This window comes from Micromesistius poutassou (genome assembly GCF_964030765.1).
Source record: "Micromesistius poutassou genome assembly, chromosome: 21".
NCBI lineage: Eukaryota > Metazoa > Chordata > Actinopteri > Gadiformes > Gadidae > Micromesistius > Micromesistius poutassou.
In genome coordinates this window covers 2,669,864-2,695,076 of record NC_140291.1, presented here as the reverse complement: position 1 = coordinate 2,695,076, position 25,213 = coordinate 2,669,864, and the positions used below count along the sequence as shown (strand labels likewise).

General features: G+C 45.9%; 3 protein-coding genes across 4 annotated transcripts in view; all 3 read left to right on the top strand.

Annotated features, from left to right (window-relative positions):
- The window catches only part of LOC311366513 (transforming growth factor beta-1-induced transcript 1 protein-like), a gene marked incomplete at its 3' end in the record, with an annotated part of 9,459 nt that extends 9,267 nt beyond the window's left edge, over positions 1–192 (top strand). For both annotated transcript variants that reach the window (XM_084485300.1, XM_084485299.1), the window contains one exon: positions 1–192. This exon is cut by the window's left edge and continues 75 nt beyond it. In XM_084485300.1, coding sequence (XP_084341426.1) covers positions 1–192 — 192 coding nt within the window.
- Positions 193–1,188: 996 nt separating this feature from the next.
- Positions 1,189–9,128, top strand: patl2 (PAT1 homolog 2; the record flags this gene model as incomplete). Its single annotated transcript, XM_084485424.1, has 19 exons — positions 1,189–1,209; positions 2,161–2,311; positions 2,527–2,819; positions 3,737–3,802; positions 4,057–4,107; positions 4,777–4,971; positions 5,231–5,299; positions 5,502–5,599; positions 6,026–6,097; positions 6,215–6,338; positions 6,458–6,575; positions 6,864–6,970; positions 7,278–7,331; positions 7,433–7,575; positions 7,746–7,902; positions 8,258–8,401; positions 8,574–8,671; positions 8,760–8,900; positions 9,098–9,128. 19 exons carry the CDS (start codon positions 1,189–1,191, stop codon positions 9,126–9,128), a joined length of 2,133 nt encoding a protein of 710 aa, XP_084341550.1.
- Positions 9,129–12,955: 3,827 nt separating this feature from the next.
- Positions 12,956–24,736, top strand: cmn (calymmin; the record flags this gene model as incomplete). Its single annotated transcript, XM_084485544.1, is given in 26 exon segments — positions 12,956–13,036; positions 13,195–13,227; positions 16,118–16,168; positions 16,261–16,311; positions 16,664–16,688; positions 16,771–16,827; positions 17,094–17,153; positions 17,236–17,262; positions 17,493–17,579; positions 17,914–17,955; positions 18,076–18,126; positions 18,366–18,416; positions 18,791–18,841; positions 19,001–19,051; positions 19,241–19,300; positions 19,413–19,454; positions 19,793–19,858; positions 19,968–20,075; positions 22,025–22,264; positions 23,016–23,069; positions 23,271–23,321; positions 23,462–23,503; positions 24,230–24,280; positions 24,388–24,504; positions 24,640–24,696; positions 24,699–24,736. Coding segments are annotated over 26 exon segments (1,644 nt in total).
- Positions 24,737–25,213: the final 477 nt, after the last annotated feature.

Sequence of the window (25,213 nt, the reverse complement as noted above, 5' to 3'; positions counted from 1 at the left end):
CAGAGCCGCGGCAGCCTCTGCCAGGCCTGCCAGCAGCCCATCCTGGGCCGCTGCGTCACCGCCATGGGGGCCAAGTTCCACCCCCACCACCTGGTCTGCCACTTCTGCCTCAAGCCCCTGAGCAAGGGCTGCTTCAAGGAGCAGGAGAACAAGCCCTACTGCCACCCCTGCTTCATCAAGCTCTTCGGATGAGAAGGGGGGTGGAGAAGAGGAGATGGGGGGGGGGGGGGGGGGGGGTGGCGTCTGTTCGTCCACTCTGTCTGTCATTCTGTCGGCATTCTCTGCGCCATTAATCTGATCGAGAAACAGACCAGACAGTCTGACCGTCGTTATGTTAGACTAGTTTGTCATGCAGGACAGGGGCCTGTGGTGTGTTTTGTTCAAGGACCGCCAGATACCAAGGTGGTGACACCAAGCACCGATGCTGATACTGGTGGTCCGACACCTCAGGCTTGCAGATTACTTTTGTACCAGAGAATCCCCCCAATACCCAGTTACACCTCATGCAATGTTTTCTATTGAGATAAAGTGACCATTACTTCTACCCAGGGTGAACGTCTGTAGAGTACCAGGACTGGTTCTGTTTCTTGGTCTTAAAGTGGTGTCGGTGCTTCCCTTAAATGTTTTTAATTGATGAGCGATTGAAGTTTCGAATTGATGTATGTAATTTGTTTACATTTTGTACATATTCAAATTGAATATTGACCACGGAGCTGTCTTGCATAAAAGTCTAACGTGAACCCTGAAGAGTGAAATATAAAATCTTAATTGAGAGTTTCAAATGATTGTTTAAATGAAGGAGAATTCCTATACTATTTCCACTTTTCATTACCAACAGTATTATATTGTCACCGCTATGGCTTTTATAAATGACTACCGCTTAAACCATGTGCTCGCTACGATGACGTGCCAAAGCTGTTTTATCGTATTATTTTGTCACTTTCTTTTCACTTTTCTATGCATTTTTATTATACCAAAGAATAAACCGATTCCACACAATGAATCAGGGTCTGTCGCTGTCTGTGCGTCATCTAGTCGCGTTGGCGCAGCTGTGCACCTGCGCGCTCATTTAAATAGGCTGACGAGCGCGTGAACCGGTGTCCGTGAGACAGGTAACAGGAGTCAGAGCGTCACACACAAGTATCAAGTCAGTAACGTTTCCAACACACACACACACGAACACACACCATGAGTGACTCAGAACAGCGGGTGAGTAATAGTTTCCTAAATCAATTACCAAGTCACATCATTGATGCGCGTCACACATACGGCGTTCCGCGCGCGCTTGTGGGCTTGTTGGAACGCGGTTTAATTAGGCGTCTGTATGATCAATATTTACTTCGTTATGTCATCAATAAGGACTCATAATCTGAAGGCTCTGCGTGACAGCAGCGTTTAATTCATATTGCTTAATAACTATAAATAATATTCGTATTGACGTTAAGTCTTTAGTCTGAATGCGTGCGGTCTCCTCAATTTACTTAATTGGGTGTGGTGGTTCTCCCACGCCACGCGCCCCGCATCTACCAAACATCATGGAGGTTGGACTAGATCCTATCCGAAGTCTCTCCGTAGTTTGTTGTAAACGTCGAGACTGATTGATGTTTACTTGGAATGTAGAGCTTGCCGTGTGTCGAGTCGTAATGGACTACAAGTGGCAAGTTTGTTCAGGTGACAACCAAACCAGCAAAACGTGACCTCTATAGTGTGGAATAACTAGGAGATAACGTTTTGAAATGTTGTCTCCCATTGTTCGATGTATCCAATAATGGATAGATGGTAACTTTCTTTCATTTCTACTACTTGTACCATGGATCACGAGTCACGATTATATGTGGACTGGAACTCCAAGGTTCTAAATCTGTTGCATTGGCATACAGACCCTATTGTACAGTGACTATTGAGTGTCATTATTTACCCAAAGCAATGGAAGATGTTGTTTTACTCTTGTATGCACTAGTTTTGGCTTGAGAGCCAAAGCAATTAAGAATTGTATTTAACGTACAGAATGCTACCTTCAACATTTAAAAGGGATTGCGGAGTCGTGTGGGTGGGTCTGAGGGAGCGTGCCAACCAGGGGCAGGTCTTTGTCCGAGGTTTAGGGCTCCACAAGGAGCAGGCCTCAAAGTGCTGAATTGTCGGGTCTCTCTGGGGGGTCAGTGTCCGTCATCGGTTCCGAAGGAGGAGGCGGAGGGATCGTGGCCCGACAGCGGCGGTGTCTGGGAGGAGGAAAATATGGACTGCGGTCTCCAGGCCATGGCCGAAGAGGACGAAGACATCGACTTCTATAACGACGAGACGTTTGGCATGGGTGAGGAACCACACATCACCCACTGGGTGAAGGGGACCCTTCTCTGTTCCCTTCTCTTGTGATGGGTCTATTTTGATGTTCATGCATGTGTATTCACCCCCTTGGCACATCATCAGCCCACACCAAGTGGTGTGTGCAAGCTCCTGAGGTGCTGGTGGGTTAATGAAGGATGGCTTACGAATCCCATCAGCAAGTCCTGTCTTCCTTCCACCCAGATCTGGACGTGGAGCAGAAGGGGAGCGACGTCATCGTTCCTCCCCCGCCAATGGTCCCCCCTGCCCCGAGAGTGTCCCCTCCTCCTCCTCCCTCCCCCCTCCCTCCCTCCCCCCCTCCCAGACAGAAGGAGCAGCTGGTTCCCCTCGGCCTACGGGGGCAGCGCAGCAGCAGCAGAGGAGGAGGAGGAGGGGGTGGAGGGCGAGGATATGGGGTGCGGGGGGGCAGGATCAGAGCCCAGATGTTTGAGGACCCAGCAGTGGTCCGGACGGTGGAGGGCCGGCCCAGCATCAAGGTGATTAGAACCCCCCCCCCACCCTTCCCCCCCCCCCCCCCGCAGCTAGTGATCAGCGGAGCCACTGATATCCATTTTAGATTCGATACCAAGTATAGGCTGCTGATACTTGTCTACACAGTACAGGAAATTTAGTGAAAATTGATCCATCGTTCTTGGGACTAAACTAAACCATCCGGCAGCCTCCCGCCACTCTGCCTTTCTGTCAGTGACTGTGTAGAGTCCAGTGGAGGCTAAGATAGACCCAGCTCTGGGAAGCAGGCGACCCAGAATAAGTGGGCAATCCTGTGCCGAAAGGCCTGGCACAAAAAAATAATTATCCTCATTGGCTGCAAATTTACCTTTTTCTTTAAACTTTCAAACCAATGAGTGAATTTCTTGATGTCGAAGGAGATTTGGCATAGCTTTAATCTGTGTGCTTAACGATTGCATTGTAGAATATGTTTTGATCTTCACTTGTTTTTGTCTCTAGAAAAAAAAAAAAAAAAATCAACTAAACCATCCGCATTCTAAGGGCGCACTCCCACTAGGCCATCTGTACCGTGCGTAGAGTACGTTTGCCCCCTAAAGTCTAGATCGTTTGGCTAGTGTGAGCACGCCATCCGTACTCAAGTACAGTTAAATTCCGTGGCCTCAGTACACTTCGGAGAGGTGTGCTCAGGCCACAGTACAGATGCTAATGAGCCGACACACGCACGGATACGCAACCTATATGTACAAGAGGCAACCGTACTCAGGCCCAGTTGAGATAGCCTAGTGTGAGCACAGGCCAGCGGCACAGTGGGGGGGGGCAGGCAATCGTACTTGAGTACGTTACATGGTAACTTTGCCTAGTGTGAGCGCCCTAAGGATCCATCCATCAACCCATCGCCGTTCTTGGCCACTGTGTGTGCGAGTACTGCTCTGTTGCGTTTCAGACGATCGACAGTGCTATAGTGGACTGTGGAGCCCCTCTGCCCTGGGCCACGATGGAGAGAGCTGGCGTGAGTAGTCTCCTCCTCGTTGTCTACAGTAGGAGGGGAAACAGGCTTAGTCTGTACTCAAACAGCATACAAGAATTATTCATAGAAAAAACGTCTTTAAAGAAAAGAAACATGCATTGATGCATTCGGCATCATTATTTAACAGACAAGGATGCTGCACTATTATAACTAACTACTTTAACTAACCAAGTACTTTTTGAGAAGACTCAACCGTTGAAAGTGACGTTTTTAACTGCTGTGCGTGTTTGTTTCAGTGGACGGGGCCGTCCTGCAGGAAGAACAGAATGACCGGCTCCATACTAGAGGTTTGTTCATTATATCACCTTGGATCAGAGATCTGTGTTCATGGGGCCAATCTTCACTATGGATATTTGCCCCATGAACTACGGTTGAACTAGGGTTGTTCCAGTCCGCAGCAGCAAGATTTATACTTTTGAAATCAATGTTTTTATAGCAGGTAGTCTACTCTGTATGCTCTGTTGTTTCTGAAAGATGGTTAAGAAACCCACCAAAAGTTTGGTGTATGTATGCCTGCCATTTTGTGGCTGTTTTCTGTTTTCTGGCCTGGGTCGGGCCATCACAACCGTTTATCTCATATGGAGCAGAAACGCACCCTATTGGAGCGCCGTTTTTTTCATAAACAACAAAGATGGCGACCGTTTTCATTGCTCTGATTAGTTGTAGATCTATCAAATTGCGTCCAGGGGCCCTTGCTCTGGACCTGTTGATGACACCCCTTGGAATAAAAAAATTAATAAACTGGAAGGTTCCAGACTAATACGCATTGGCAAATTTGTCTGCCGATATCTTACCATCACCAGTGGGATATAGACCCCTATCCCCCTATGCATTGTTGGTACCTTGCTCTACCAGTTAAGCTAGATGGAGACTGGAACCCCTAACCCTTCCAGTCCCTAGGGCCTTATTCCCAGTTGATCTACACTGTTATGTCGTCTGTGTGTGTTTGTGAGCAGGACAACGCTATCGTCTGTGTGATCGACGGCCAGGGGGGCAGGGGTCACCGCGGGGCCAATCCTCCAATCCTGGAGTCTCCGTACCCCTTCTCGGGGTTCAGAGCCCGGAATACTCCGCCCAGGGGAGAAGCCTTGTCCAATAGGCTCTTCTCCCATCGCCCCCCGCCTTGCCCGTCCCCTCTCCTCAAGAACTGGGTACGTCCACCTCGTTCGTGGACCTCGTTTATACAGATCCATTCAATGCAGGACTAGTCAAGTGTGCAGTTCAACGTCTGTCGACCCTAATCATACCCCTGATACCTCGACCTTTTTGGAGATTCACTTGTAAATGTCTCTTTTTGGACTTTATGTACAACATTCATTGTGTGCGGTATTGACAGGGTAATTGTAAGCGTCGGCTGTGTTTACAAGGGTGTGATCATTAATTATCATCTCCTGATGTTGGTTCTCTCAGATGAACAGCTCCATGGTCCCTGGGTCCCTGGTCAAGCCGAGACAGATGGCCTCCCCACAATACAGCCAGGTAAACATCCCTGAAGCTCACCTTAACAGACGGGTATATTCCAGCGGTGGATACAGCTCCAGATGCTACTCGCGTATTGGTGCTTGGCTATCATCGTCATTTGGTTTTTCTTGTAAACGAATGGGGTCACTGGGCTGTGATCCAGAGCTTGAGGGGGTGCAGCCAGGTTAAACGGCTTGTGTTCTACCGTTACCCGTTTCAGCCTCAGACCCCGAAGACGATGCATCTGCGCTTTGGCGCCAACTCCCCAGGCCCCGCCCCCTTCTACAGCCCTTCGTCCAATCCTGTACAGCCTATCAGGTTAGGGTGTACTTTTATCAGTCGGTGCTATGTTTAGAACTAAAGCACGGCGCTGAACACAATGCTGCCTGTTGGAGGCACTCTTTTTAAATACGATCGGCCAATCAGAAAATCTCTGCAATTCCGTGTGTGTGTGTGTGTGTGTGTGTGTGTGTGTGTGTGTGTGTGTGTGTGTGTGTGTGTGTGTGTGTGTGTGTGTGTGTGTGTGTGTGTGTGTGTGTGTGTGTGTGTGTGTGTGTGTGTGTGTGTGTGTGTGTGTGTGTGTGTGTGTGTGTGTGTGTGTGTGAAGCTGTTCACACTCACACCTGGTTGCAGCTTTTATGCATAATACTTTGTATAGTTGTCCCACAATAACAAGGCTGCCTATTTTAAAGGGGTTTCCTAACCGGGCCTCCATATTGACACGGTCGCCTGTCTCCCACCCAGGTACCCTGGGCCCGTCACTCAGCTCCACCCCCAACACAAGAGACTCCTCAGCCAGAAGCGGACATCGGAGAGGTGGGTCCGACCGCTGGGTCTACGAGGGGTATGCTCCATGGGGTGTTGGTGACGATCTAATCCAATCTGTCTTCTGGATGATCTAACACTGTGGACGGATGATGGCTCATCGCTCAGGAAAGCAGAGAGCTGGGACCCCTACTGCAACCTGATGACCGAGAAGGAGAAGGAGTGGATCACCAGGCTACAGATGATCCAGCTGCAGACGGAGAACCCTTACCTGGAGGACTACTACTACCAGGTGGGGATGACAACCCTCTCTCTCTGGCGGGGATGACTCACCCCCCCCCCCTCTCTGGGTGGAAATGACCGATCCGCTCTCTTCCCACGGTCTCTCATATAGATATGTTATTTTTGTAGGAATATTACCGGCGGATGGAGGCCAAGCTGGTGGAGGAGGAGCTGGGAATGCGGAGCAAGAGGGACCCTCCTAAACTCATCACGCCCTACATCACTAAGACTGAACCCTACACACCAGGTTATCTTCCATTTTAAAACTCCTCACCATTGTGACTATACCAATAGTTTGTATAACTAGAAGTGTTTTGGTCTGGACAGGTGTTATTGAAGGGTGCAGGGGCCACAGCAAGTCGCTGGTATGGCCAGGGGCATCTTGGCACAAAAGCCTTTTTGTAACCCCTGCCCTTCATACATTTTCCACATGATTGTTGTCCCATTGTTAGTTTAAGCTCCCGAACCCAACGGTTTACTTCTGTTGTCGTGAACATGCGGCAATGGTTTGTACGTCTGGTTCTGGTTCTCACAGTGCTCCACATAGAGGGCTCTCTGGGCCAGGTGGCGGTTTCCACATGCTACTCCCCTCGCAGGGCCATCGGCGCCGTGAACGCCAACCCAACCCATGGATCACATGAGGTAAGAACCGGGATGACCACTTTAATGGCGCAGCCCTTAATCAGTTGGTCTCAAAGGGTTTCCCGGCCAACATTATACAACGCGCCCTAACCCTTCTAAATGGCTTAAATGAAAAAAAAAATAACGTACACCCTGAGGCAAGAAACTTTGAAAAGGATCACAGGAAAGGAATCCCTGAAAGGAATCCCTCCTCTCAGGGACTGTCGGGAGGGCAATAGCTGCTGAATTTGCAGATGTATAATGAAAGCAGAAACAAAGGTGAACTTCGTTGTCTGCCTTCCTAGTCTTATTCATTTATATCCAATAGGAACCCAAAGACGTGAAAACGCAGCAACTGGAGGTCCTTATGCAGATGGAGAAGGTAATGCAACCTCATAGTTTTACACAGAGAATTTAAGCGTCTCAGTGGATCATGCCGGTCATGGTGATGTTGTGCTCTTTGTGGTTCTTCTACTCCTGCAGCTCTTCGTGGTTCTGCTTGAGGTAGAGGAGGAAGACAGGATGAAGGGCACGGTATCGGCCGAGGCGGAGGAGAAGAAGGCGAAGGAGAAGACTCGGCGGAAGGTGCAGAACATCTTGTCTCAGCTGCAGCACTATGACGCCCTGTGAGTTCCTTTGGTTTTATCCGAGCTGCTATAGGTGGGCGTTCATATGGTGTTTGGAGCCAATGGTACCGGGAGTTGTGATCACAAACCCAGACGGAGGAAACCTTGCAGAACACTGAACGGGCAGACATCTGTGGTGTTCTAACACAAACCCTGGTGTTTTGTGGCAGAGCGACTGGTGTAGAGTTCCTGTCGTGTCTCATGTTCAACAAAGGGAAGAAGCTGATCTCGCGTCTGCTGCCGTTCTTGGACCACACCGCCGGCCTTAGGATCCTGACCGTGGTGACCTCTCACATCCCCACGCTGATGAGCAGGGACACGGACGAGGTAGACGAGCCCTCTCACAGAGACGTATTCTACAGACCACCTGAGGCCTACAGAAGACTCACTGCTGTCCTGTGTCTTGTCATGGTGCAGGAGTGGCGAAGGCAACTGTGGGCAGCTAGTGCGTTTACAAGCTTCTCTAGTTTGGCCCTAGATGGACGAACCTTCACCTGTTAACTCTATAATTACAAACTATCTGGCTCTGCACACCCCCTTCCATTGTTTCACTATGAACACGGTCTCATTAAACATAAACTTTTGATGAGGTGTTTGTCTAAAGAGTCTGACTGAAACCTTCCTCAGCTGTGTGTTTCCACGCTCATCAGTCTGTACGTGTTGTGGTTTGTTCTCCAACCAGGTTCTCCCTGTGCTCTACCCCTCCCTGAGGACTGTGATCTCAATGCTGACCTTCAGCCAGCTCATCGTCATCCTGAAGAACCTGACGTCGGTCGGGGAGACCCTGGAGGGTCCCGGGTGCCTGCTGCAGACCTGCCAGAACAAGGTGCAGCACTGGGTTTTAACACAAGAAAATGTCACGGGGAGATTTAAATTGTTCAGATTCCGATGAAACCTCTAGTTTGACGCTGGTCTACTGTTGAGGGTTATGTGGTCCAGAGTTAAAGACAATGTCGGGTCTGTTTGTGATCATGGCGAGTGATGTTGTGCCTTTCCAGTTTGGCCTGTCCCTACTCTACGCCCTCCTGTCCCAAGGGGAGAGGTTGCTGTCCTCTGGGATCCCCTTGGAACCCAGCATTGGAGACTTCGAGACCTGGTACGGCACTAAAACGGTCACCAACAACTCGGTCCCCCTGGGCCTCTGGGATCAGGCTTTCTCATGTCTTTTGTTCTAAATGTTCCAGGACGGACACGATCTTCCAGGTGGCGGGCGAGCTGTCCCACTGCTCCCTGGTGGAGCCCCTGCTCCTCCCCTCAAACCTCCTCACGCTCTTCTGCCGGTACCTGGACAAACGCACCGTCCACCAGCTCAAGAGCAACATGGAGTAAGTCCTGCTCTGCCGGCGACCATGCTCTTCTATGTAGCCTGGGCTGACCATTCCTGCCTTAAAGCCGAATTATAGTTCTGATGGCGGCTGATGCAGAACTATAATTTGGCCCTTACCTTCGGTGATATAATTTGGCAAATACTTTGGTGTGTTTGACTCATTAAAATAAAAAATATATATATATTTTGTTCCAGATCTGCGACAGGGTTGGCTCTTCCGTCGTGAGAGGGAGGAGCTCTAGAGGTTATTCTCTTGAACAGATTGTGAACACGACGGTAGGGGTTCACCAACGTGGTGGACCGGGTTTGCCGTCCAGAGCTACTGTAAATAACGACAAAACAAACTAAATGTATTTATTCCCCTGTCCCTCACCTTTCCCTCACGCCGTTTCCTTCATTTCCTTTATCTTGTTTTTTTTTATGTTCTCCCCCTTCGAATCTCCCACAATGTTTACTCAGGTTGACTTGTGTTAAACCAGTATTTTTTTATAGGTGCTGCTTGACGTAAGCTTTGTTAGCTTGACCTCTAGCGGGAGCTAATGGGCTCTGCTAGTTCGTTCTGCGAACTGTGGTCCAGTAGTTTCTGAGAAGGCACCTTGATGGACCTCAAAGTTTTGGGGTCAAAAGTGTTTTTGCCGTAGTCTAACCTATCGTTTGTAAACTGAGTTTAACTTGCTGTGGCTCGGATTCTTGGGATTGTATTGTTATTTATGATTGTACAGCTACACATATCTGTTCATTGTAGAAATGATATATGCTACCTTCTGGCACATCAGGAGAGGCTGTGCAAAATGCCATGGTTTTGTTTTATGCTTTTGTAAAACAAAGTGAATGTATGTACATATGTGGAATAGCGCACATTGCACTGAATTCCTCATGTTTAAATATCTCAGTTGTAAAATATTATTTAAGTTGGAAACGGGAATTATTTAAAATGCACTATAGAGCACTTGCAAGATAAATAAAATTCTGTAAAAAAAAAAGGCATGATTTTTTTTTTTATTTCCGCAAACCATTTTGAAGAATCATTTAATGCAGTTCTTGAAGATGGTCTGAATTGACAAGACACGGTCAGAGCTATCGCTATGCGATCGTAACTGTCGGCCATGTTTCCACACATCTCGTTTATGTGTCAACAGCCCTTAAAAGGCTCAGCATGTCCTCGCCAAACATAAAAACTGAAACTCGGGCCTTGCACTGTCACAGCTCAACATTGTCTCAAACTACAACCAGTGAAACTAGTGAAACTTGTAATTAGTCTAAAAAGCACCCACCATTAGCAAATGCAGCAATCTGTAACTCCAACAAGTTAAGTGTGGGAACTTATCAACAAGGTGTTTTATAAAACTAGTACTAGGTGGTTTCAACAAACTGAACAAATGCTTGCAGACATGTTAGTTTATTCCGGAACATGGTGGAAGATGGGTTTGGTGGGGAGACGTCCAAGTGTGTGTGTGAGGGGTCTGGACAGCTGGAGCCCACCGCCACTCCTTGACCCCCGGATGAGGATTTGGCAGTGAGCTGAGGAATCCGGTCGGGAGGCGAGAGATCTTCCCCTCGTTTCTTCTCTTCTTTAAAACACACAAGAAGCTTGTCTCTTCTTTTGACTGATCCATAACGTCATCTTTTCTCAGAAGTTGTGCAGAGCTCTGAAATGTAGACGTGTCCAGACAGGGGTTAAGGTTCTCCGGGACCCCCAAGATCGGACCGTGACCCTCCGTGACCAGTTTTATGGATGAGGTCATCTCAACTCAAAACGTTGGGTCTGCCGCTCATCGCTGCATGGCTAGACCTTCATTCAGGCTCTCACTGGATCTCCATAAACTGCACATCATACAGCTTCTGATAAAGGTCCAACAAAATAATTGGAAGGAAGTGTTTGCTCTGTGAGTGATGCATGTCCACAGGAGGTATTCCGGTCTCCTGTCTCACCACAGGGTGCCTTGACTGACTGCTTCTTCTGGTATCTTGCCGCTCTCCAGTTTATTGGTGCGTTGAGTTGGTTATTTGGATGGATGGCAGTCATCTGCAGTCTTTTAAACACAATTTGGAACCCCTACAGCCCCGCTAATGTGTGACAGGTCAGTGCTAAGTATACGAGCACTTTGTTGACAAGGTTAGGGCCTTTGCGGAGGGGCCCCCCCCATCAGTTACTGTCTTGTCTGTGTGCACTTTAAGCGGAGAGTTGTTCGCCGTGTAAATAGGAACCCAGTGCTGACCAAGGGAGGAGGAGCCACAGAGCCAGAATGGGGGGGGGGGGGGGGGGTTCCTGCGGGAGAAGGGTATATGAGGCCCCCAGGATCCTGGGCATCCTCCTACTGTCCTGTCTTGTCTCCTATCCCATCCCGCCGGCTGGGCTTTTTGTACTGCAGCGTATTCAAAGCGATGGGGTTGTATCGGGGTGTTTCCCGGGCGACGGGCCGGTTGATGCGGACGGCGGTGCTCCTGCTGCTCCTGCAGGAGGTGCAGATGAGAGGTGAGACGACCTCCACGTTTGGCGACGTGGTTCTCGTACCCCCGCTTAGTTCTTACTGACTGAAGGATGGAGGGTTTAGGCCTCCCACTGCAGGAGTTGGAAGTTAGGAATTGAATCAACGGTATAAAAATGTTAGTATTTGTAAAACTGGCTTCACATTTTTATTCTTTATATTTTGAATTAACTTGGCAGTTAATAAAGTGAACATTTGTCTAATTCAGAACAGCTTATGAATATGAGACGGTGACAGGAAGAGATGGAGGCAGGTAGAGGGAGGGAGAGAGAGACAGAGAGAGAGAGAGAGAGAGCGAGACGGAGATGAAGGAGGAGACGGACTGGTGTGTGTCTGCCAAATTTCAAACAATCATGTCAGGTTGGCCCAGTGGCCTGTTACCGTAGCAACCCTGGCTCTGCGTCTTTTAAGAGCGGTAGCCCCCTAACCCGTTTTCCCCAGGAGTTCGTGTGATCTCGTGAAAAAAACATGGCAGTGACTGTTTTATCTGTGTCTCCATGGTGATCTGAGGGCGGGGATGTCGGCGGCTAAACCTGACATGTGACTGTGAGGGGCACTTCAGAACAGCCTCCCCATTCAGCTGAACTATTACTTAAATTAACCATAACTTAACTCGGCCAAGAGATCACTTAACTTACCTTTAACTATCGTTTAACTTACCTTAATGCGGCTCTTTACCGCCTCCCCATTCAGCTAAACTTGACCATTACTTCACTAACTTAACTGATATTAACGTCTGGCATAAGTTACCTGGTAAACGGCATTCTGCATCTTCTTAGGGTATGGACCTACGGGCGGGGCTCCCAACGGATATGCTGCGGGTAAACCAGTTCATATTAATACAACAAACGTATCAACGTTCCATGTCAATACAACATAATTATTACATATCAATAGAACATAGTGTTACATGTTAATACAACATTATTATTACATATCAATACAACAGTGTTATGCGACGTAATTATTACGTGTCAATGCAACTTAACTATTACATATCAGTACAACATGCTGTCCATATGAGTACAACATACTGTTACATGTTAATACAACGTTATGTTACATGTTAATGCAACATGATTATGACATTATTATGACAATAATACGTGCTGTTACATGAACAGATAGGGAGGCTTAGAGTTCACATGTTTTTCTTTGTTCAAGGTTACGGCTCTACTTTTGGAGTACTCAACGGTCAAAGAGCTCCAACAAATGGTACGTCCGGACCTGCTCACATCATATATATATATTATGTCCAGACGGCGTCACACCGGTTCCTACACCTGTTCCCCTGCTATACTCCCGCTCATCTCGCTCCTTTTCCTCCATTTTAGGAATGGAAGTTCAAAATGGCCGCGGCATTGGAAGAATGTTGATGCCTTCTAAAGGTGAATTAAATGTTTCAAACAGGTGTTGTAGTTTCAAAGTCAAACTACAATATTTTGGATGATTTGGACCAATTCAATTAATCACACGCAGGAATTGCATTGATCAGTGTTGGCCTCAGGTCAGGGTCACTGTGGTAAGGTTTGTGGTTGGTCTTTAAATGTAAAGTATATGTAATATGAGGTGTGGCTTCCAGGTGTGGGCGGGCCTTCAGGGGCTGCACAGAACGGACAGGGAAGGGAGCCAATCAAAGGGACAGGTTGGTGAATGGCCATTTATCATATCAGTTATTATTTAACGCAATGTATCATCTTGATCAACAATATATGTCTATGGTACAAACATAATCAACACAAAGGATCAACTCTGTCTACATGGAATGTGTTTTGATACACTGTTTTGTGTCCGGGCCTGTAGGTGGCGCTGCCTTTGCTGGTCCACAGTCTAATGGTGGGTGGACTCATCGTCAGGACAACAGTTATCCAAACTAAACAGTGCATTCGTTTTTGCAGAACATTCACATATAGCAGACATATGTTCTATGTAGATATGTATTAAAATATCTATATATTTCAGGTAATGGTGCCAATGCCGGACAACCATATGGACAGGGAACCAAAGGCAACGGTTTGTTACACACATTACACACACACACACACACACACACACACACACACACACACACACACACACACACACACGCACAGTGTTTAACGTCGGAATGTCTTCAGGATATGGGGCTCAATTTGGACCGTCAAGCAGACAGGCCATGAATGGAAACGGTAATTATTATTATATATTATAAATTAATATAAATTCACTATCAGTATCATAATAAGCAATTAACTGTGATGTTATCACTCACAAACGGCAACAGGTGTGAACAATAAATCAATTAAGGCAATCGGTTGATCCAATAGGTAAATTTCTGTTTCAGGTTATGGCCCTCATGCAGCACAAGCGAACGCACAGGGAGCCAAACCAAACGGTTTGTAGATTACAGGCGAACGTACCTGAAGTCATGTGACATGTCGACATGTTAAGTAGGGTCATCCATGCATGTTGGCTACACCATGTTTGACATAAGTTGATGTTTCAGGTTACGGTGCTCACGCAGGACAGGCCAACGGACAGGGAACCAAAGGAAACGGTATATGACATATAATATACATACATGGCAATGTTAAATACATATACTCATGACATACTTCGATACATGTGTACATCTTATTTAACATGAACCTATATTTCAGGTTATGGTACACACGCAGGTCCAAATAATGGCCAGGCAACCAAAGGAAACGGTATAACATACAGTACATGCGTGTAAAATACATATACTCATAACATATGTTACTTTGATACATGTATGCATGTCATTAACCATTAACCTTTATTTCAGGTTATGGTGCACACGCAGGACCAAATAATGGACAAGCAACCAAAGGAAACGGTATAACATACCTGCGTGTTACATTAATAGATAACATGCGTGTTAAATATACATATAACATGTTATTGCCATGCATGCATCTAATTGAACATGGATCAATATTTCAGGTTATGGGGCGCACGCAGGACCAAATAATGGACAAGCAACCAAAGGAAACGGTATATTACATTTAATATACATACATGCATGTTTTATGCATACATAACACAGGTAACTTGATACATGTATACATGTCATTCAACACACAACTTTATTTCAGGTTACGGTGCGCAAGCAGGACCAAATAATGGACAAGCAACCAAAGGAAACGGTATTACAATTAATATACATACATGTCGCATGCATACAGAACACAGATTACTCCGATACATGCATGCATGAACTTAACATGACTATATTTCAGGTTATGGTGCACATGCAGGACAAGGCAATGGACAAGCAACCAAAGGAAACGGTATAACATACACGCATGTTACATTAATATATAAAATGTGTGTTAAATATGTATAACATGTTATTGCCATGCATGCATGTAATTGAACCTGACTCTATATTTCAGGTTATGGTGCGTATGCAGGACAGGCGAACGGACAAGCAACCAAAGGAAACGGTAATACATATAATGCACATACAAGCATGTTAAATACATATACTCATGACATACTTTGATACATGCATGCATGTCATTTAACATGAGCTTATATTTCAGGTTATGGGGCGCACGTCGGACCAAATAATGGACAAGCAACCAAAGGAAACGGTATATTACATTTAATATACAGTACATGCATGCATGTCACACGCATACATAACACAGGTTAAATGACATGCATGCATGAAATTGAACAGGAATCTATATTTCAGGTTATGGTGCGCATGCAGGACAAGGCAACGGACAAGCGAACAAAGGAAACGGTATAATACGTGTTACATTAATATATAACATGTTACTGCCATGCATGTCATGTCAATTAACATGAGCCTGTATTTCAGGTTATGGTGCACACGCAGGACCAAATAATGGACAAGCAACCAAAGGAAATGGTATAACATACATGAGCGTTACATTAATATATAACATGTGTTACATAATATATAACATGTTACTGCTTACATGCATGTAATTGAACATGACTATATTTCAGGTTATGGTGCGCACGCAGGACCAAATAATGGACAAGCAAACAAAGGAAATGGTATTACATACATGCGTGCTACATTAATATTTCACATGTGTGTTAAATATATATAACATGTTATTGCGATGCATGTAATTGAACATGAGCCTAAATTTCAGGTTATGGTGCTCACGCTGGACCAAATAATGGACAAGCAACCAAAGGAAACGGTATATTACATACATGCGTGTTACATTCATATAAAACATGTGTTACATAATATATAACATGTTACTGCTTACATGCATGTAATTGAACATGACTATATTTCAGGTTATGGTGCGCACGCAGGACCAAATAATGGACAAGCAAACAAAGGAAATGGTATTACATACATGTGTGTTGCATTCATAGATAACATGTTACTGCCATGCATGCATGTCATTTAACATCAATCTATGTTTCAGGTTATGGGGCTCAGGCAGGACAAGGCAATGGACAAGCAACCAAAGGAAATGGTATATTTCCATGCAGAAACATACTTTTACATTCATACATGTAATATATTGCCTATAACACTGATACATATATGTAAATTATATATATTTCAGGTTATGGTGCTCAGGCAGGACAAGGCAATGGACAGGCAACCAAAGGAAATGGTTCGTAAAAGACACACAAACACAGAACACATCACACACACAGACAGACAGACAGACAGACGTGTTAATGTAACACATATAAACCTGTACTAACACAAATGTTTCAGGTTATGGGGCCCATGCTGGACAATCGAATGGACAAGGAACAAAAGGAAATGGTTTGTACATAAATAAATAAACATTATAATGTATGAATATATAGACACACACATGGGCATTCACACAATTTTTAACACAATGTATATTTCAGGTTACGGTGCGCATGCAGGTCAAGCTAATGGAAAAGCAGCCAAAGGCAACGGTATGTTACATGCATTCACATCACACACACACACACACACACACACACACACACACACACACACACACACACACACACACACACACAGCATAGGTGCATTGAAACTACTCATTCCAGAAAATCTTATTGGGTTCAGCTGTCAAACTGTTTCACTTGGGCACGTTTTGAGAAACACCTGGCTACAGGTGTTCATTCAATTAAGCAAGCAGTTAATCAATTCTGTGAACGCACTTTCCTCTGAGGTGGTATTCTAAGTAACCTGAACATGAAATACTGACACATGTTTCACAAAACCTGTATGTGAAATTATCGGTAACATTGAATAATGTACATTTCAGGTTATGGCGCCCAGGCTGGACGAGCTAACGGAGGAAACGGTTTGTAAAAATGCAGATGTCCGACACAACATTTAACAACCTGTACAGAGCTGTGTTGTTGAGTGCGTTGTGTATTTTCTAGCTCACCTCGGAGCCACCGGGAACAAACCGATGAAGGGGAACGGACAACCAACCTATGGTACGCACCCTCTTCCTCACCCTCGTGTTCCTCACCCCTCCTCTTCCTCCCAACTGATCAGCCTCACCATTTATCACCCCACTACTCAGGACATTGAGTTTATTTGAGACGTTATAGAAACATTTGTAGATGACTGCAAATCAATAGTGACAATAGTGCATCTGACAATAGTGCATTCTGCCCAAAGTATTGGTAGCTAAACCACCAGGGGTGTGCTACCAGGTATAACCAAGTGTGGCCTCTTGGTCTTTGGTCTTCTGTTATAGGAGCCGGTCAGGGTCTGGGAGCCAACCAGGGCCCGCAGCTTGCTGGGAACCCCATGACAGGTGAGGGTCTTGTCAGGTGAGGTGTTGATGCGAGGACCATCTATGGTCTATAGTCTAACCATGTGATCCCCTGTCTCCCCAGGAGGTTATGGAGCTCAGCCTAGCAGAGGTAAGTCCCAACTGGGCAGAACATTCCCTCAGGTTAACGCTATTATATTTAAATTTCTATATCCAAGGTATTCAATAGGATTGTATAGTTATGAAGTGTTCTATAGTATATTCCAGTTGCTCTCTGTTCAATGTGTTCTATAGTATGTTCTAGTTGTTTTATCATGTGTTCTAGTTGTATATATATATATTTTCTAGCGGCTGACCTGTGTGTTTGCCGTGGTTCTCCAGGTCCAGCGAGGACCGCTGGGTACCAGAGGGCCGGATCAGCGCTAGGAGCTGGGCTCCTCCCAGGAGGGATGAAGGGGCCAAAGCCAGGTGGAGAAACTAAACACTAACTATATAGACACCAACTAACCTATTAACTATCATCTGACCTAACATATTAACTACCACATGAACTACCAAGTATTACTATGTGGCTGTGGCAGTTTCCAATCATTTACAATTAATTACCAAAAAAGTACCAAAAAACATTACGTCAGTAAACATTCCAATGCTCCTATACTTCTGAAATGGAGGCGGTCATTGGTCTTGAGATGTTTCATCCTAAACTCTGTGTTGTTTGGAAGACCGATACTACTGCTACTACTTCTCTTGAAATCATTTCCTTGATGACGTTGTGATGAAGCTGTTCTCCTGTGTGTTCCAGCTGGTTATGGGTCTCAGAACGGTCAAGGTGCCAAACCAAATGGTAATAAGTCCCTCCAGCTGAAATGATCAATGTGATAATAAAAAAAAAGTATTGTACTATATTTAATATTTACTTTTCTAACAACAAAATTTACTATTTCATATTCTTAACATACTGCAGGTTACCAGCCAGCAGCGGCTGTCCCTAACGGCTATGGATCCCGGTTCAACGGTAACTAACGGTTTAACGGTTTACTTTCTAATGTTACCCTTTGAACAGATGCCTTTTGTTCACTGTTATCCTGTTAACAGCTAGTCTTCTTTTCAAAATATGATACTGTGTCATACAGATGTGGTAATTCCTTCTAGTTATCAAATGGCATTCTGTTGGAACAAGACAGGCCGAAAGATGCATATCTGTATATAAATACATACTGTAGTAGATTAATATAACACAAATATGAATTCCAGGTTATGGTGCGCATGCAGGACCAGCTAATGGACAAGGAACCAAAGGAAACGGTTTGTAGATTAATAAATATAATCTCAAATTCATGAATACACACAGACACACACACATACACACACACACACACACACACACACACACACACACACACATCACATAACTGTAAGGTTGTTACCTAGAAAGGCCACCTATGTTATAATCTATATTCCAGGTTATGGTGCACATGCAGGACAAGCTAATGGACAAGGAACTAAAGGAAACGGTTTGTAGATTAATAAATATGATCTCAAATTCAAATACACACAGATAGACACAGACACAAGCACACGCGTGTGTGCGCGCACGCACACACACACACACACACACACACACACACACACACACACACACACACACACAGTCATGCAAACAATCATTTGTATTTCAGGTTATGGGGCACATGCTGGCTTGCCTAACGGACAAGGAACCAAAGGAAATGGTTTGTAGAAATGAGACAAGACATGTATAAGTATGATAGCAACCTGTTGATCATACACAACATGCATACAACACTGTAGCGAGGCCTATACAGTAGTTATTAAGTTAGTGATCGTCACAAAACAACATTGTACTTCCTGTTCCTTCATCTCATCACTAGGCTACGGTGCCGGAGCTGGTGTTGCCAAGGGAAACCAAGGCCAGGCCAAAGGTGAGGACCAGAACAATGTTGCTAGGGTTATGCTTTGTTGATGCTAGAATGGAGTTAGGTTGATGCTATTGTAATGCTCAATGCTGGTCAATGCTGGTTTAACGCTAATATGGTGAACGGTTGATCCTCGTGTGATCCTAGTGAGGTTGATGCTAGTCTAACGCCGTTACGATGCTTGGTTGGTTCTAGGTGTGTTAGCTGGGTTCCTCCCAGGACGTGGGAACCCCAGCCCAGCAGCGGATAAAGCAGGTGAACCTGGGGAACAGAACCCATCATATACTCACTGATGAGAGATGGATGGATAATGGAAAATGACCTGATGGATGGATGGACTTGACCGTTTTCTTTTTGTTTGCTTTAGTTTATTCTGGTGTTCCAAACGGATACGGAGCCCAACCAAATGGTAAAGAACTTGGGTCTCTTCCCTTGACTCATTTATCAAAACAAATATCAATCAAAGGTAGCATTCAAAACAGTGTGTTGAATTTGGAAACTGTGTTGAGGAATGTTGCATTTGACTGTTTGACTGCGTTTGACACATAACCGCAGTGGGGTCTCTCATCGTAGATGCTAAAGCTACATTTAACGGCAAAGCTAAATGGTAAAGCTTTTTTCCATTCTGGATTCAACAGTTGAACTAATGCTGAAGCTAATGACCTGTCAGAAGCCTGTCAAATAACACTCCTGTCACCAGTGGTTACCAGCATCTTCCTGCTATTAAACGCTCCTTGTATTGTCAAGGTTACGACGCCCCCGCGGCAGCAGCAGCAGGGGGTCCTGCAAACGGATATGGCGCTAAGCAGAAGGGTGAGTCCAGAGAATGGGACCCAATCTTCTCCCATCGCATGGACTTACAGTGAAGTCATCGGATGTGGGCCGTAGTCTTGGTAGCATCCCTGGTCTGTTTCCTCTCTAGGCTACGGCGCGCCTGATACTGGAGCCGTCGCACCGAGCGCTGCGGCTCTGGGGCCCAGCGCTGGAGCTGAAGGGCCCGGATCTGCAGTTAAAGGCGGTGGCAACGGTGGTAAGCGCACATTGTTGTTCTTTTGTATCAAATGGAAACATATACAGTATACAGCAACAGAAATCCCTCCTACTGCACTGCTGTGGAGGATCTCACGTCGATGTAGTTCTGTGTTTGAGGGGGTGTGAATCAGGTCACGTGATGCTCGGGTTAGCTGAGACCTCATCCTGCGGATATTAACTGCCCATCCATCTGTGTGTGTTCAGCTAACAACCTGAAGCCTCAAATCTGAAAGCTGTGTATCCATAGCCACCACCACCTCTGTATCCAAAGCCACCACCTCTGTGTATATACTAACTGTGGTGGGAATTTCTGACCAAGTCCATCACAAACTGCCCAAACTGGATAGAATAAAGAGTCATACCGAACATATAACAAGTACCAATATCAAGAGAGCCCCACGAGCAGAAGTCTCCTGCATGGGAAGTCAGCCTGTCGCTCAAAGAGCTCCGCCAGGCTGAAGACCCCTGGTTGGGAAATCAACCCGCGTCTCTCCAAGAGAGCATGCCGGCTGAAGTCCAACGCATTGAAGAACGCGACCGCTTCTTATACGGTTTCTGTCAGGATTCTGAGGGCAGCTGTGCCCCCCAATAAACTATAGTATTGGTTAACCAGATGGTAAACTATCGATGAACCTCCTCAGGATGTCATAAAGGAGTAAACCATTTGGCCACGTTATCAGTTGGAACACTGGCCTGTCCCAGTGTTCCAGGGGGGGGTCAGGAAAAACATCCTCTAACAAGTTTCCCAAAGGTGTCACGAAAACAGGCACATTCCAACACATTTAGAGACTTTTCCCATCACAGTAACCGCCTCTGTATCCACAGAAACCCCTTCTATATATGTACTCCGTTCAGAGGTTGGTGGTAGATACTATGTGTGCTGTATTCCCAGGTTACGATAGGGGAATTAAAACGGGGAAGGGCCAATCGAGAGCTCAGAGTGCTGGTCAGCGGAAGGTATCTAACAACAAGGGTGAGAGCGTGGCCTCGGCGGACCACGTCCACGAGTCCCTGGGCGGGTTCCCTCTGGTGGACACGAAGGGGAAGCACCAGGAGCGGCCTCCACCGCTGCTCCAGTCAAACAGCTTCTCACCAGAACCAGAACTTACACCAGAGCCAAATCCAGCAGCACCACAACCCACCCAAGCACAAGACCAGAACGTGACCCAGAGACCTGAAGAACCTGTGACTGATGTTCTGCTAGAGGCTACCCCCCAGCCAGGAGTAACAGAGTCTGGACCTGAGGTTCCTCAGAGTTCTCCTAAGGAACATCCCCTCGTACCAGACATGGGTAAACCTCCCCAGATCCCCGTGAAATTGTGTGTTGCGTAATGACGTGACAATATAGAAACAATCGGAATCCGTAACAAAACCAAACACCAGCAACGCCTTCTCATGCTTTCTCATTTCCTCAGCATGGATTGAGAACTAATCAACCATGCATGTTGTGTTCTGTAAAAAGTTGTAATGTCATCTTCTTCGGTCATGGGCCTTAACCCTCAGTATCCCCTGAGATGGGTTTGAATGATGAACTCCATTTTTGGACACTCCCACTTATGACACCAGAGATAGTGATAGTAATCCTGGGGCCTCTGGCAGGGGAACGGGCCACTAGCGGCCATATATATCCACGAAGCCTCCAGTGGGCTCTGGTCTGGTTTCGGGGCGTTCTTGTGCATGTTCTCCAGCTGGACCGGTGATGCTGCATGCGGTCGTAGAACCGGCATGAGTCCATCTGCATGTCCCCAAATGAGAAGATCTGGGAATGTGTGGTGAAATCCCTCCAAAACTGACTCGTATCCACTAATGTGTGAGTTCTCTCCTGCTGAAGGATCCGGACTCTGATTTTGTTGTTTTTGAAGCATGCACCCTCTTATCAGCTCTTATATAGTGAGTGTCAACGGTGTAGAGGACTCAGTGGGTATTTACCTGCGTTTGGACCTCCAGGATATCTGATGGGCAGCGCTCTGCCCGAGCAGAACGCCCCAGAGACGGCACTCCTCCCTGAGGCCGAGCTCACCGGCCTTCTGGCCCCCGAGGGGCTCGACGGTCTCGCTCCGGTGCCCGAAACAGTGGCGGCCGCTAAAGGAGACGTCGGCCAGGAGATGGTGCCAGAGAGGGCGGTCATCCAGCACCAACTACCGACCCCCGGCGAGGGGTCTCCGGTTGAGGTCGCCGGTAAACCTGGTACGTGTGTGTCATTGCACGTTGTCCGTTTGCGTTGCATGCTTGAGACTCCTTTGGTTCTCGTCTCGAGGTCAAACCTGCTGTGTGTTTTTTTCACCCTGAGGTGTTCTTTGTTAACACTTTGTTATATGTGTCTGTTATAACGTTTACCTGCAAGGATTCACTCTGACTTTTGTTTCTTATATAGTTCTGTGTGTACATCTTAGCCAAGCTGTGTGTTTCCTCAAATCATCTTGTCATGTTTTTCACCTATAGTTGCCAGTAAACTGGGTAAACTAGTCTTGTGTGTGGTAGCTCTTAAATATGTAAGACTAATATTATCACAGTATTGAGGCAGTGTTATGTTCAATATTTGTTGGTCTGAGATCCTAGTACAGTTAAACGACATTGTTTAACAGAGTAAATCCAAGCAGTTTGAACCTTTGACTTGTCACAACCGTATCAACTTGCATGCTGTTGCGTCTGATGTTTTAGATCAGCAGATTTTTCAGCATTGTTCACCTGCTGATCACTCTGATCTCTGTAATAGCCGGACCCTGCATCCTCTTGGTTTGTGAAGTCCATCACTGTGTTGGTGTGTCTCTCTGCACTAACAGTGGTTTGTACCGTCCTATCTGACTTGTGCCGAGCATGGAGCTGATCCCTGAGATCACACCTGTAGGACCACTATATGAGCTATGAACCAAGAAGATGTGTGACGTGTTGGTGTCTGAACTCTGACCCCTGGCCCCTGTCTCTTTGTGACCCTCAGAGAAGAGTGCCGGGTCTTCCATCAGTGTGGAGGGGTCTAAAGCCGCCAAACCAGGTGATGCCTGGAACCTTCACACACACATCATCACATATCTACCAACATGCTCAAATCCTACACCGTGGGATAATGTACTATCTGGTCAATATTCAAGACATAACCAATCATTGATATCCATGATGTGGCCGATCACCAGCTACATGAAGAGCTACCTGAAGATGTGAATGTGTTAACATGTTATTTGAACATGTCTTTCAGACTGTGGACTCTCCACAGCAGGGGGCCAGTGGATGAAGATCCCCAGACCTGGTAGACATTTATTCTTTCGTTTTTAACTTCCTTCTAACTCCCAGGAGAGCTAGCGAGGCTACCATGCTGAATCGAACGCATCAGAGACCGTTTCAGAACACAAGGGTTGCTAGTTGAACTTTGAGCGCTTGTCATTTCAGATTATGGAGCAGAATTAGGGCCCTCTGCTACCAACCAGAAAGGTAAGACAACCACTCCTAAGACTACATTACCCACCATCCTTTAGTACTACATAGGATAGATAGGATAGGATTAACTTTATTAATCCCCAATGGGGAAACTGGTTTGCCACCATGGTCTGTATACAACATAGAACATACAGTACAACACAGGAATACAAGTACCAACATAGAACAAGAAACAAGCATGGTCACAGAGGGAGTATGGTCCACTACCATAGTAAAATAATAGAAGGTTAAAAGTGAATTAAAAATAGGGAATAAATAACAATATTAGGAAGTGCAAATGAGCAATGTGCAAGATTGTATCACCCTTGCCAGTATGCCACATTGCCACCACCGGTCAACAGCATCAATAAATATAAATACAGCAGAATTACAACAATCAAATCAGTAGTCCTGATTAAAAAGCCTAGCTGCTGCAGGAACAACAGACCTCCTAAATCTCTCTGTTGAACATCTGGGTAACAGGAGACGTTCACTCCTGCCACTTCTCACAAAAGCGCTGTACAGGGGGTGGTCGTCACGTGACAGGACAGTCCTAAGCTTCCTCCTGGTTCTCTGCTCTGTGATGACCTCTAGAAAATAAATATATGTTTACAAACCACTAATGTGAAGTCTTCACAATCATCCTCTAGGGTTCAAAGCCTAGCGACTGCTTTTAGTTCCTTCATAACTTTACATATTAACGTATATTGCCTGTCCTAACTTTTGGTTTGTGGTAAAAAGGTTATGGCGCAGGAGCTGCTTTCCTGAACAGATTCGGAGGCAAACCAAACGGTAATCTATTTGAATCTATATTTGAAACTTGCACCTACATAGCCTAAAACATAGAGGGCACTGATGCTAGTTAACTTGCTGATGAGGGAGGTGTTCTGATTTGACAGGACGCACTGCAGGGCCTTATCCAAATGGAGGAGGGGCTTATCCTAATGGAGGAGGGGCTTATCCTAATGGAGGAGGGGCTTATCATAATGGAGGAGGGGCTTATGCATCCAAACCAGGTAGACACACCTTCTCTCCAAAGACTAACTACCCACACATCTGTTTTGTCACATGACAATGATCTGGTGGCAGTGTAATAGTGGTATAGTATTATAAAGACGGTTAAGAAGGTTAATGTAATGTAACTTTGACAGGTTATGGTGCTGGTAAAGGAGGAGGATACAACGTACCAGGACATGGAGCAGGTACACAAACATACATGCATGTGGAGCTTGTTCATCATTGGATTAACAAAGCCCTGGAAGCCTCTGATCAGATAGCGAATCATATTATAGCACAGCCCAGGACACTCCCCGGACACGCCCCTTTAGAGCTCTTAAAAGCTTCATAAATCCATGATTAATGGCAAAAACAAGATAATTTTGTTAAACACATAATGATCTCTCTCATTCATTCCCCCCCCCCTTCCTCAGGTTATGGTTCTCCTTACGGTCATCAACAGCCAGGTGAGCTGTTTTCTTATCTGTTAATTTTATTACAAACCTTTCCAATTAACTGTGTAGTATAAGATGAATCAAGTGAGGCTAGGTTAGTGTTGGTGTAACATGAATCAGGTGAGGCTAGGTTAGTGTTGGTGTAACATGAATCAGGTGAGGCTAGTGTTGGTCATGTGACTGAGGGTGTGTTTATGACTCAGGGTTCGGGCGAGGGGCATACCCTGGGGCTGGTCACTATGGTAACCCGTCGTTTGGACCGGCGCCGTCAAAC